We start from the raw sequence: 13,838 nt of genomic DNA, 5'->3' as shown, positions 1-13,838 counted from the left end.
GTGAGCTCCTACTGCTCCGAGGACGTACTTCAGTTACACTGACTGTGGAGGAACCTCGTTAAAATCTTGGTGTCTTTTATATTTTGTTCTTGCATTTCTATTTGATATATTTCCTGTGGGTTAGCTTGAGTTGGTTCCAAAAGATTTTGGTGCTTTCTTAGCACAACAATTGGTATCAGAGCACTGGTTGCTCTTGGGTACTGTCTAGTTGCCAAAGATGTCAGACGGGCAAGATGAGAATCCTTTTGGAAGCAGCTCCGGGTTTGCAAGAACTACGGTGCAAAATGCAAAATTCGAAGTGGAAAAGTTTGATGGCACAAACAACTTCGGGATGTGGCAATGTGAGGTTAAAGATGTGTTGGCTCAACAAGATCTTCTTGCCGCCTTGGGAGAGAAGCCTGAAGCTATGTCGAAACTGGAATGGGAGAAATTAAATTTGTGGGCTTGCTCTTCAATTCGGTTGTGCCTTGCAAAAACTCAGAAGTATTTTGTGATGCGGGAGACTTTGGCAAGTGTGTTGTGGCAAAAATTGGAAGACAAGTATATGACGAAGAGTGCAGAGAACCGGCTACACTTGAAGAAAAAGCTCTACCGCTTCCAATACAAAGAAGGTACAAAAATGATTAGACACCTTGATGCTTTTAATAAGTTGATTGCCGACTTGTTAAATTTAGATGAGGATATTAAGGATGAAGATAAGGCCTTAATATTGTTGAATTCCTTGCCGGACTCTTATGAGCATTTTGTTACCACTATTATGCATGGTAAAGAAACTGTGAAATTTGAAGATGTGTCAAATGCCTTGATGAATTATGAAATGAGGCATAGAGATAAAAATCATGATAGTACCTCTGAAGCTTTATTTGTTAGAGGTAGATCATCGGAGAGGAGATCCTCTTCTAGCAGGAAAAAATCACAGTCTCGACCTAGAGGAAACTCTAAAGGTAGAAAACCTTTGGAAAGGGATGAATGTGCCTTTTGTCGTAATAAGGGCCATTGGAAGAAAGATTGTCCTAGATTGAAGACCAAAGGCAAAGAAAGTTCTGAAGCTAATGTTGCTGAGGTTGAAACAGATTTTTCTGATTTTGCTTTAACCACTTCCTCATCATTTGATTGTGCTACTAAGTGGGTGTTGGATACGGGTTGTACTCATCATATGACTCCTCACAAGGATTGGTTTTCAAGCTTGAAAGAGTTTGATGGCGGTGTTGTGTTCATGGGAGATGACAATCCTTGCACAACAAAAGGGATTGGTACAGTCCGTTTGAAGTTGCATGATGGCATGGTTAAAGAGTTGACAGGTGTTCGGTATGTACCGAATTTGAAGAAAAATCTTATTTCTTTGGGAACTTTGGAAGCCAAGGGCTTCAGGTTTCATTCAGATGGGCAGACATTGAAGGTAACTTATGGTGCACTTGTTGTGATGAAAGCTCCTCGATGTGGCCATTTGTATTTATTGCAAGGAAGCACTGTGACAGGTGAAGCATCTGTAGTCTCAAAAAATATGGGCACATCCGATTCTGATACTACTAGACTGTGGCATATGAGATTAGGCCATGCCGGTGAGAAAGCTCTACAAGGGCTTGTGAAACAAGGTCTTCTAAAAGGTGCCACGACTTGTAAGCTTGATTTCTGTGAGCATTGTGTCTTGGGGAAGCAAACTAGAGTGAAGTTTGGTACTGCTGTACATCAGACGAAGGGCATTCTTGATTATGTGCATTCGGATGTTTGGGGTCCTACAAAGACTCCCTCTTTGAGTGGTAGACATTGGTTCGTGACCTTTGTTGATGATTATTCAAGAAGGTCTTGGGTCTACACTATGAAGCACAAGAGTGAGGTGTTGAGCATTTTCTTGGGTTGGAAGAAAATGGTTGAGAACCAGACTGGGAGAAAGATTAAGATTTTGAGATCGGATAATGGTGGTGAATACACATCCGACCCTTTCTTTAAGGTTCTTGTGGGTTGTGCGGGGGGAGGCGGCTCGATTGAGTGAGAGCTGCAGTGGTAGTGATGGTATGGGGTTGGTGGTGCCATGGTGTGAGCAACTGAAAGTGTTGTGCCATTCTTCTGTGGGTGGTTTTTGGTCACATTGTGGATGGAATTCGACTTTAGAAGCTGTTTTTGCCGGTGTCCCAATGCTTACTTTTCCTCTTTTTCTAGACCAAATTCCGAACAGCAGGCAAATAGTTGACGGGTGGAAGATTGGCAGGAGGGTTAAATCAGAGGTACATGATGAAAGGTTGATGACAAGGGAAGAGGTTGCTGAGCTTGTGAAGAGATTTATGGACCCTGAAAGCAGTGATGGGATTAAAATGAGGAGAAAAGCGAAAGAGCTCGGAGATTTGTGTCACCGGGCAATTGCGAAAGGAGGTTCATCTGATACAAATCTTGATGATTTTATCAGGGATCTTGGCAAAGCTACCTGCAATCTTCAAATGGAGACACAAGTTGCTCATCCATGATCCATTTAACACGGCAGTGCGTGGTATATATCTACATGGGCTTGGACGTTCAGTATGCAAATTAGCCTTGTATCTTGTATGTAAAATAGTGTAGAATCTAAATAAGTTTCCTTCCAATGTGTGCTCTTAATTCCTTTTCTATCAAATAAAACTCAATTTTTTGTTGATGTTTCTTATGGAAGTGTTTAAAACTTGTAGTCACTTGTTCAGTGGCAGATTTATAATTCTAACTTCGAGAGTTCAGTGTAAAGATCCTCCTTTTTTTAACAAAGATAGCACACAACGTGCAGATTTTTGTTAGGTTTTTTTTTCTTTTTCACATGGACATTTCATGGAGCACTTGGTGTGCCTATCGTTCTTCGTTGAGGCATGCTACGTGGATGTTGAGATCTACCAAGTGTTGTCAACACTCTATGCGGAGTGATGCATCTTGTCGAGAGATGTCGATGAGTCCTGCAGAGTGGTATCGAGATATGTCAAACATGCATTTCATTAAATGGTTTACACAAAAAAATTTCATACTAAGACATCTAAAAGAGTCCATAGAGGACCTTCACTAGCATTTTTCCGACCTTAAGAGCGTCCAGAACCATTGGTTTCTACGTGGATCTGCCCATGCACTTGTTCGCTTGAAGTGTTCATACCTAACTCAGTATTTACTATGTGAACATGAATCACACATTTAATAGACGATATATTCAATTGAAATTTTCTAAGATTTTAAGAGAGTTTGAAAAGTTTCGCAGTATAACATCTACACTATCTAACAAAGAAAAAAAATGAACTTGACATGCTATAGATAATTGAACAAAGAAGTTTTTTAACGTTCTAAGTAATATTAGGAAGGATAGTATACTATTTCTCATTCTTATTGAAGAGCTCATTCTTATTAAAGAGGAAAGTTCTCCTTCCTCATTAATGCAACATCTTTCGTAATATGAACATCATAATTGAAAGTGTTTATTCTCTTTATCATAATTTAATAAAATAATTAATATAAAATTATTTAATTATTCATACAAAACAAAGAAATTAACGATTTATCGAGAAAATACTTATAATCGCCTTTGTTCCATCACAAGCGATTCGCTTAAGATCATCTTGGCATTGAAGGATTCTTCCATTAATACGTCAACAATTGGCCGTATTATTGAAGATTCCAAAGACCTGGCTCGGAGGATCGCTGCAACTTCTTATACACATGTCAATCATCAAGCCAATAGTGTTGCCATCGTCTAGCCCGCTATGTAGCCGATGTGATCTTGGAGGATGTTCATTAATTGTAATGGAGGTGACCTTTGTGTTTGCCTTTTGCACTAGAGAAATATTAAAAGAACTCCCTAAAAAATGAAACTCTTCATCTATTCTCTATCATCTTATTGTTTGACGTTAATTCTTATGCTAACATTATAAAATATTATACAAAAAATATTAAGTGTTATGAAAAGTCTTACTTTTGAGAAAATCCGTAGCATTTTTCTTTGTACTATCTTTGCTATCAATGCAAGCTTTCAGAGTATTTTGATCAAATCAAGCAAGCCAAGCCAACAACGAAAACTTAATTTCAGATATAATTGCCTTCTTTCTCCTCTGTATGTATCTACCTCTATAACCACTTATAAGTTATAACTACAGAGTACGTCGTCTTCTTCTTAAACCCAGACATGATCTCCAACAGAGACCAGAGATCCCCTGTCTGCCACGTGGTGGCCATGCCGTATCCCGGTCGGGGCCACATCAACCCGATGATGATCCTCTGCAAGCTACTGACTTCACAAAAGACTGACATCCTCATCACCTTCGTCGTCACGGAGGAGTGGTTCGGTTTCATCGGATCCGAAGTCACCCAGGACAACATCCGACTCGCCACGATTCCCAACGTTGTCCCGTCGGAGCTGGTCCGCGCCGCCGACATGTACTGCTTCATCGAAGCGATCATTAACAAGTTTATACGGCTTAAAATGATCTTTTCATCTTTGCACATGATGTCCACATGGGTTAAATTGCTCAAAATTAGGATAGAAAGTTCGATTTGGTTTAGATCGAGCATGCTTAACCACAAATTAAGTTCAGTTTGTACTAAGAATCTTTTTCACCACATGGGTCACAATTTTGTGCCCTCCATTTCGTTATTTAAATTTTATGCTATCCTGTGTGTTATAGAGAGGGGCAATGATCGTGTGGATTACATCCCAGGAGTTTCTTCAACACAACTGGCAGACCTGCCTCATTTCATTAGTGGAATCTCCCCAAACATTCTCCACCACATCCATGAAGATTTCTCATGGGTGCCTAAAGCACAATATCTCTTATTCCCCTCCATCTATGAGCTTGAACCCCAAGTCATCGACGTTTTAAGATCAATATTCTCACTACCCATTTACACAATTGGTCCATTAATACCCTACATCAAATCTAATTATCACCCGAGTGCTGGCATCGACTATCTACAATGGCTAGATTCTCAACCTTGCAGCTCTGTTCTGTACATCTCCATGGGAAGTTTTCTTTCATTTTCAGGTGCCCAAATGGATGAGATTGCAGGCGGTTTGCGCTTGAGTAGGGTTCGGTTCATATGGGTGGCTCGTGGGGAAACGGACAGGTTAAAAGATGCTTGTGGCGACATGGGTTTGGTAGTGCCCTGGTGTGAACAATTGAGGGTTTTGTGCCATTCTAGTGTTGGTGGGTTTTTGACACATTGTGGTTGGAACTCAGTTAGGGAAGGTGTTTTTGCTGGTGTCCCGTTTCTGACCTTTCCGTTACGTATGGATCAAGGCATGGTTAGTAAGATGATTGTGGAGGATTGGAAAGTTGGGTGGAGGTTGAGGAAGGCTGAGGACAAAATGGACCATTTGGTAACAAGCGAGGAGATTGCTGGGCTGGCGCAGAAGTTCATGGACTTGGAGGACGATGAAGGGAGAGAAATGAGAAGAAGGGCCAGAGAACTTAAACAGATATGTCATGGTGCTATTGAAGAAGGCGGATCATCTGAAACGAACATCAATGCCTTCGTTGGAGACATTTTTCAAGGCCATGCATAAGCATTGAGCACACTGAATCTTGTTGTTGCTGGCTCTCAAAAGACGGTGCAAAGCTTGTAGTGATTTGTCTTGTGCATCAATGAAAATACAAAGTGTCGGTGCAAGGGGTTGTACTTCAAGTGCATTCTCAGCTATGTGGAATGTTTGCATCTAGTTTTGCCAACCGACTCCACTCAGTGAGATAAGGCTTTATTGTTGTTGTTGTTTGTATCTGGTTTTGCACTTTTGGTTTTATTTAAGGGGCTGCTATCGGCACTCTAAAATACTTAATTGTGTTTCATATGAGGGTGTTTCCAGTTTGGTTGGGACCCTAGTTTGTACCAAACCTTGGATCAATTTGGTTCCCGATTATATTAATTGATTGGGATCAAATTCATTTGAGGAGTAATAAAAATTGGAATTCGGGAACTTTCCGAACTCCAATTTTCTTGAGAATTATGTTCTTATTATGTTTCATATGAGGGTGTTTCCTGTTTCACTTTGAATGGGTCTGGCACAACCAAACTGTATAAAAAGCGTTAGGCATGGCGGCTGCAAGCTTTAAAATCCCTGGAGGACTTATTTTTAAGTTCTAGCTTCCATATATGGATACAGTCAAGAAGAGAAGATTGCACACTGCAATTTGGTTTTATCACATCACATGTGAGAGTGCCATCTTCTCAGTGTCGCTACCACAACTTCTGATGACAGTAGTGTTGAATTGAGCCAACGTGCAGCAAGAGAACATTTTTCTTAAGATATTAGTGAGTGTCAACTAATAGATTTACGTATATGACAGTAACACATCCTCGTGTTGTATGTCTAACATTTCGTTTTAAGATTTCCTGTTTATTGTGTAACTTTGCTACTTAAAACAACAATTTGGCATTGTTAACGGATCAGGGAAATATACGTGTGAGCTGTTGAATATTTCAAGAATATATATATAGATATATGATTTGGTGCTGCATTGTGCATCGTGCGTGTGTACGATAAAGGGTGCTGCAGTGCGGAGCAAATGTAATTAGTTGAATGGTTACAACTTTTAGTTAAAAGACATGATGTTTACTCAAATTGTATGAGTAGAATTAAAAAAAATATAAATAATCAAAATTTATTTTCTGAAAATATTAAATAGAAGACATGTCTTTTGGGTAAACACTATTAAGAAGAGTTGTGTATCTTCAACTAAAATGAAAGGGCTCGATGAATAGGTACTTTGATGTCTATAAATACATGTTTGTGGCATACTGTTTCATACACAATTTCAGAAATTTATTTCTACATTCCTTACTCTCTTCTCTCTCCATCACATTCATACAATTTCTTTCTAGTTATTTCTAAAGGAATATAATTCGGTTTTGCTAATCGAATATTCCATACTTTGTTGTATCTTGGAAGTGATTTGCCAATAATCCTTTAGCAAACTCATTCGAGTAGGGGCAAATAACACTTTAAGAAAACGATTCAAGTCGTATCTCAAAGTCATTCTTCGGATTACTTTCCATAATTCTACATTTTCATTAACATGAGCTACATTACAGGAGTTTCTCCGACACGACTAGCGCACCTCCCTAGGTTCATCTATGAAAGCAACCGAAATATTCTAGACGTTTTGCTTAACTCCTTTTCCTAGGGACCTAGAGCACAATACCTGCTATTCTCTGCCATCTTCTATGAACTTGAAACCCTAACCATCGACATTTTACGATCAGAATCATCACTAACCATTTACACTATGGGCCCATCAATACCCTGCTCTGAGCAAAATGACCTCCCTACCCAAGTAACTAGTGATGCCAACTATTTCAATGGCTAGACTCTAAACCTTGTAGCTCACTTTTTTATGCGGGAGGCAGGCCTCGAAGAAAACAATTTGAAGACCACTACTACGCTTTGGGAATAATAACGGCTGTCTATTTTAATTACTTAGGAATTAGTTAAGTTCATCTAGATTATTGTGAGTCTCTTATGATGTAATACAAGCATTTGGGAGACTTGATTAATTACAAATATATTGCTTTGTGCAACCGAAGAGAGTATTTTCCTCCTTCTCAAAAGCGTTTGGCTTGATCGTGTGAGCGAATTCACGATTAGCGAGGTTGAGCGAGCTCCGTTGCCTTTGGTTGAGCGATTCCTAGGTTCTATCCCAACCCTTGCTTAATTTCCTGCATCCATTTTGCACCTCACCATGGGAAGTTTCCTTTCAGTTTCTAGCGTCCAAATGGACGAGATTGCAGCCGGTTTGCGCAAGAGTGGCGTTCAGTTCATTTGGACGGTTCGTGGGGAAACCGATGGGAAAAAGGAGATCTGTGGTGACATGGGGTTGGTAGTGCCTTGGTGTGACCAATTCAGGGTTTTGTGCCAGGGGGTGTTTCAAGTCATTGTGGATGGAACTCGGTTACGGAAGGTGTTTTTGCTGGTGCTTCCTTTCTAACCTTAGCTATACTATTTGATCAAGGAATGAATAGTACCCACATTGTAGAGGATTGGAGGGTTGGATGGAGGGTGAGGAAGGTTGATGATAAAATTGACCATTTGGTGACAAGAGAGGAGATTGTAGGGTTAGTGAAGAAGTTTATGGATTTGGAGGATGATGAAGGGAAGGAAATGAGGAGAGCCAGAGAACTTAAGCAGTTATGTCATGATGCCATTGCAGAAGGTGTATCATCTCATACCAACATCAAGGCCTTCATTAGACATTTCGCAGAGGGCGTGCGTGAGGATTGAGCATTTCTTGTTTTGTCGTTTGCCTTTGTTTCGTTCTTTTTTTTCTGTCAAATAAAACTCAACTTTTTGATGACGTTTGTGATGAAAGTGTTTAAAACTTCTTGGCCCCTATCTGCCACGTGGTGGCCATGCCGTATCCCGGTCGGGGCCACATCAACCCGATGATGAACCTCTGCAAGCTACTGACTTCACAAAAGCCTGACATCCTCATCACCTTCGTCGTCACAGAGGAGTGGCTCGGCTTCATCGGTTCCGAAGCCACCCCGGACAACATTCGACTCGCCACGATTCCCAACGTCATCCCGTCGGAGCTGGTCCGCGCCGCCGACATGGATGGCTTCATCGACGCCATCATGACCAAGATGGAGGCCCCGTTCGAGCGGCTCATGGATCGGCTCGAGCCGCCTCCGAGCCTGATCGTGGCTGATACTTTCCTGCCTTGGGCGGTCCGTGTCAGGAACCGGAGGAGTATCCCGGCGGCGTCGTTTTGGTCGATGCCGGCGTCCCTTTTCTCTGTTTTCCAACATTTTGATCTTTTCGCGGAAAATGGGCAGTACCCGGTTGACTCGTTAGGTAAGTGTCTTCGTCACTTTGAGTCGGGTAACATATTTGATTGTTAATATTTTCCTTTTATTGTTTTGCTTTTTAATCAGAATGGTCCCTGATTTGCATAATACATCACTTTGATCTCTGAGATTGAAAATTCATAGAAATGGTTCCTAAGATTGTCCATCATCCATTATTTTGGTCATTCCTTTAAAAATTCCGTTACGTGTCCTGGAGCTCTTGGTCGGAAGTTTGGGTAATTTTCAAAAATTTGTAACTCAATCGTCTTTTAACTAAATTCGACCCATAATATATCAAAATGAAGATAGGAAAGTGCAGAATAAAATTATACTTATTTGAAAGCCAAATGGTTGCCGGAGATGGCTGAAAAAGCCTGAAAGATGACTGGTCCGCAGAAAAACTGGAATACTCGCCGAAAGCTGGGTAAATTTTAAACATTCATAATTTCTTCAATACTCAATGAAATCGAGTGATTCAAAAATGAAAATCATACTTCTTGACGGGTGAAGAGAATGGTACCTTTCTAGCCAATTAACTCGTCGTGGTTTGGTCGGAAAACGACTCAAAAGTAGCTAATTGGAGACCAAGACAGTCACTTTCGAGCCCTTTTTTGGCCAAAAAAGGGCCAGTTAGCCAGTTTCCGGCTAGTTTCCAATTTTTTCGCAGACCAGTCACCTTTCATGCCATTTTCCGACCATCTCTGGCAACCATTGGGCTTCCAAATAGGTATAATCTTGTTCTACACTTTCCTATCTTTATTTTGATATATTATGGGTCGAATTTGGTTAAGAAATGATTGAGTTACGAAGCTTTGAAAATTGCCCAAACTTCCGACTAAAAGTTCTGGAACACTTAACGTAGTTTTTAACGGATTGACCAAAATAATGGATAGTGGACAATCTCAATGAGTATTTCTATTTATTTTCAATCTCAGGGACCAAAGTGATGTGTTATGCAAATCTCATGGACCATTTTGGCTAAAAAGTCTTTTTGTTTCTCTCTTTCCTTTTTGGTGCTGATTTTAGTTATTTTAGTTAGCTATCCAGCCTATACTAGTGTGTATACGTAATATATAAATAGATTTTAGTGTAATGGAAGATAAACAATTAGTTACAAAACAAATTGGTTAATGATTCAAAAACAGAGCACTCGTGGCACACACGCTATATTCGCAAGGATTCCAAGTATCTTGTTGCATAGTGGTATTTGCTAGCAACAAGATAATGGAGGCAGTCAATCAATATAGATTGATCCGAAATTGTAGCTATATATGTATGGTTAGAAAGTCGAAAGCCTAGATATTTAGCGATATGAAAAGAAAAGTACCACTGGGCCAAGTAGTAAGTTAACACGCATTTTTAGCCTCGTACATTCTTATGGGTACATGTTAATAAAATATGAGCGTCAAAATTGCTACATTCTAATTGCAAGTGGTTTATACTATTAGGTCACGTGGGGGGATACTCCTCCCTAATCTTATGCTTGTATATAAATAAAATAAAAGAATTGTAGCCTCTCCTAATTTTCGGGTCATATCTCAATGTATGTTAACAATGCCCTTATGGTTTAAACTTCTTGTTGATGTCATTCCAAATCAAACTTAAACAGCCTAATTTTGTTCGCTTTTAAGTTTTACCGGTGTGTAGAAGGGTAAAATGGTCATTTCAAGCATGATTTAGAAAATAAATTAATAAACTTCGTCTTAAAATGACCTTTTCATCCTTGCACGTGATGGACACATTCGTTAAATTGCTCAAAAATAGGATGCAAAGTTCGATTTAGACTAGATCGAGCATGCTTAAGTCTTAACCACAAAGTTCAGTTTGTATTAAGAAAATTTTTCACCACTTGGGTCACAATTTTGTGCCCTCCATTTCGTTTTCTAATTTTTATGCTCTCCTGTGTGTTTATAGAGAGGGGCAATGAACGTGTGGACTACATCCCAGGAGTTTCTTCAACACGACTAGCAGACCTGCCTCATTTCATGAATCGAATCTCCCCAAGCATTTTCCACCACATCCACGAAGATTTCTCATGGGTGCCTAAAGCACAATTTCTCTTATTCCCCTCCATCTATGAGCTTGAATCCCAAGTCATCAACGTTTTAAGATCAAAGTTCTCACTACCCATTTACACAATTGGTCCATTAATACCCTACGTCAAATCTAACGATCACCCGAGTGCTGGCATCGACTATCTAAGATGGCTAGATTCTCAACCTTGCAGCTCTGTTCTGTACATCTCCATGGGAAGTTTTCTTTCTTTTTCAGGTGCCCAAATGGATGAGATCGCAGTCGGTTTGCGCATGAGTGGGGTTCGGTTCATTTGGGTGGCTCGTGGGGAAACGGATAGGTTAAAAGATGCTTGTGGCGACATGGGTTTGGTAGTCCCTTGGTGTGAGCAGTTGAGGGTTTTGTGCCATTCTAGTGTTGGTGGGTTTTTGACACATTGTGGTTGGAACTCAGTTAGGGAAGGTGTTTTTGCTGGTGTCCCGTTTCTGACCTTTCCGTTACTTATGGATCAAGGCATGGTTAGTAATATGATTGTGGAGGATTGGAAAGTTGGGTGGAGGGTGAGGAAGGCTGAGGACAAAATGGACCATTTGGTGACAAGAGAGGAGATTGCTGGGCTGGCGCAGAAGTTTATGGATTTGGAGGATGATGAAGGGAGAGAGATGAGGAGAAGGGCCAAAGAACTTAAGCAGATATGCCATGGTGCCATTGACGAAGGCGGATCATCTCAAACGAACATCAGTGCCTTCCTTAGAGACATTTCTCAGAGCTATGCATGAGCATTGAGCACATTGAAACTTCTTGTTACAGGTTCTCAAAAGACGGTGAAAGCTTGTAGTGACTTGTCTGGTGCGTCGATGAAAATATACCTTAAAAAAAAAAAACATTAGATTATTCCTTAGCCTAAGACAATATATTATATTTTAAGGAATATTAATGAAACGTTCTTGGTACTGTTCACTTTTAACGTTAATGATATTTTTACCTTGAAAAATCCCTCTAGTACTATTCATTTACACCTTTATTTGTCATTTTAATTAAAACTAAAGTTTTTAGACATTTTTCGTTAGTTTTTTTTGTATTATTTTATTCATATACTTAAGACACTTAATATTTTATTCATATACCAGAAATAATTGTATCAGTTTGAATAAATTGTGTACAGCCTTTCTCTAATTTATAAACAAGTCGATGTATTTGCTAGCTTAAGACGTTGTTATGAACAATTTGTATTATTTAATTTAGTTGTTCTCAACTGTAATATAGCAGATACTTTTCTTATATGTATGCTCTATAATTTTGAGGATCTTAAATTTTAAGGTTTTGTAAAAGAAAAAACATTCTTTCTTGGTTAATATACAATATAATAATGTTGTACGATGTAAAATGTTATGTGAAAATTACAGAGCGTGGAGATGAGATAGTAGAATACATTCCTGGAGTCAGCACCACAAGCGTTGCAGATCTACCCCCAGCGTTTTTTGCAGACCATCAAAATGTCGCCCCCAAGGTCCTTGAAGCAGTTTCTCAAGCTGTAGAGAAAGCACAGTAGCTTCTGTTCACTTCAGTCTACGAGCTTGATCCGCAAGTCTTTGAAGCCTTGAAAGCCAAGTTTGCTTTCCCTATCTACCCTATTGGCCCATCCGTACCTCACTTTGAACTTTCGAAAACACTTACCACTAATCAAAACGACATGGATTATCTGCATTGGCTAGATTCTCAACCCAAAAAGTCTGTTTTGTACATCTCCATGGGAAGTTTCCTCTCGGTTTCGAAATCCCAAATGGATGAAATTGTTGCTGGGGTGAAAAGTAGTTGTGTTAGGGTTTTTTGGGTGGCTCGTGGAGATGCTTCTGAGTTGAGAGATTGTGTTGGTGATTTGGGTTTGGTGGTGCCTTGGTGTGATCAATTGAGGGTGTTGTGTCACGATTCGATTGGCGGGTTTTGGTCGCATTGTGGTTGGAATTCAACTTTGGAAGCTGTTTATACTGGTCTTCCAATTCTTACTTTCCCAATATCTTGGGATCAAATTCCCAATGGTAAGCAGATTGTGGAAGATTGGAGGATTGGATACCGGGTGAAGAAGAAGGTGGGGGTCGAACTTCTTGTGAGTAGCAAGGAAATTGCAGAACTTGTGAAAAAGTTTATGGATGTGGAAAGCGAGGAGGGGAAGGATTTGAGGGAAAGAGCCAAACAACTTCAAGAGGTTTGTCGAGGTGCAATAGCTAATGGTGGCTCATCTGATAGAAACCTTGATGCTATTCTTAAGGATATTTCACAAGGACATAATTAATTGCCATGAAGCTGATGAATATGGTATCTCTTAGACATGATTGCTTGCGTTTCGAGACAAATGGCTATATACAAATTATAGCTGGAGGTATCAATATGAGTGAGGATTTCATTTCTTTGGCAGTTTTGTTTTGTTACATGTACTAAAAATATTATAAACTTAAGATATTGTGTTGAAGATATTCATATTTGGGGGAACTGGATCCCCTTCGGATTCAAAAAGATCTGAGCCTACTAATCAATGCATCATGATTATTGAAATTTGATTCAACGGCTACAATTATTATAATTTTCAGAATGGCTCTCTATTTGTAACCGTTGGATCAAATTTCAGTAGCCTGAATGCATTGATTAGTGTGCTCATATCCCTTGAATCCATAGAGGATCTAGTTACATATTTGGGATTGGTGTTGTTTGTCTATTGCTCTTAGAAACACGTTTCTTATTTAATTGTACCGAGAATGGATATACTAAGTATTGGTTTGGTATTGAGGTGCTTTTATAAAAAGTGGATATCAAAAAAAGATAAACTCAAAAAGGTGTTTGGTGAACATTTAAAAATAACTTATTTTCACAGTTTTGGGTGAAAAAAAAAAACTGAAAACGTGAAGTAGCAAAAATGAGTTTATTCTCACAACACAACATAAATAGTTTTTTTTTCAAAGCACAACAATACATCAGCCCTAAGGTTTTTCTCTTTAATATTTTATTTTCCTTTTCCTCCACTCCACCCGTTGGGTCCTCCGCACGTTGTA

The 13,838-nt window shown here is 39.5% G+C and overlaps 2 protein-coding genes and 3 pseudogenes across 2 annotated transcripts; all 5 read left to right on the top strand.

Annotated features, from left to right (window-relative positions):
• Positions 1-2,015: 2,015 nt before the first annotated feature.
• On the top strand, positions 2,016-2,462 carry LOC148692699 (UDP-glycosyltransferase 87A1 pseudogene; annotated as a pseudogene).
• A 1,657-nt stretch (positions 2,463-4,119) lies between these two features.
• LOC137741301 (UDP-glycosyltransferase 87A1 pseudogene) lies at positions 4,120-5,623 on the top strand (annotated as a pseudogene).
• Positions 5,624-7,010: 1,387 nt separating this feature from the next.
• Positions 7,011-8,212, top strand: LOC137743185 (UDP-glycosyltransferase 87A2 pseudogene; annotated as a pseudogene).
• A 109-nt stretch (positions 8,213-8,321) lies between these two features.
• Positions 8,322-11,683, top strand: LOC137742221 (UDP-glycosyltransferase 87A1). The gene is made up of 2 exons (XM_068482018.2): positions 8,322-8,785; positions 10,693-11,683. Exons 1-2 carry the CDS (start codon positions 8,341-8,343, stop codon positions 11,568-11,570), a joined length of 1,323 nt encoding a protein of 440 aa, XP_068338119.2. The 5' UTR covers positions 8,322-8,340; the 3' UTR covers positions 11,571-11,683.
• Positions 11,684-11,784: 101 nt separating this feature from the next.
• Positions 11,785-13,499, top strand: LOC148692698 (UDP-glycosyltransferase 87A1-like). The gene has a single exon (XM_088678853.1). It carries the CDS (start codon positions 12,485-12,487, stop codon positions 13,082-13,084), a length of 600 nt encoding a protein of 199 aa, XP_088534979.1. The 5' UTR covers positions 11,785-12,484; the 3' UTR covers positions 13,085-13,499.
• The last annotated feature ends 339 nt before the right edge of the window (positions 13,500-13,838 follow it).

The sequence above is a fragment of the Pyrus communis genome, chromosome 11 (genome assembly GCF_041283825.1).
Source record: "Pyrus communis isolate YQ-2024b chromosome 11, ASM4128382v1, whole genome shotgun sequence".
NCBI lineage: Eukaryota > Viridiplantae > Streptophyta > Magnoliopsida > Rosales > Rosaceae > Pyrus > Pyrus communis.
The sequence above is the reverse complement of the archived record's forward strand: the minus strand, read 5'-3'. Positions and strand labels throughout refer to the sequence as shown.

Coding starts and splice junctions, on each gene's coding strand:
- LOC148692698 (XM_088678853.1), top strand. CDS start 12,485: ATGGATTATCTGCATTGGCTAGATTCTCAACCCAAAAAGTCTGTTTTG.
- LOC137742221 (XM_068482018.2), top strand. CDS start 8,341: ATGCCGTATCCCGGTCGGGGCCACATCAACCCGATGATGAACCTCTGC. Junction 8,786..10,692: donor GTACCCGGTTGACTCGTTAG/GTAAGTGTCTTC, acceptor GTGTGTTTATAG/AGAGGGGCAATGAACGTGTG.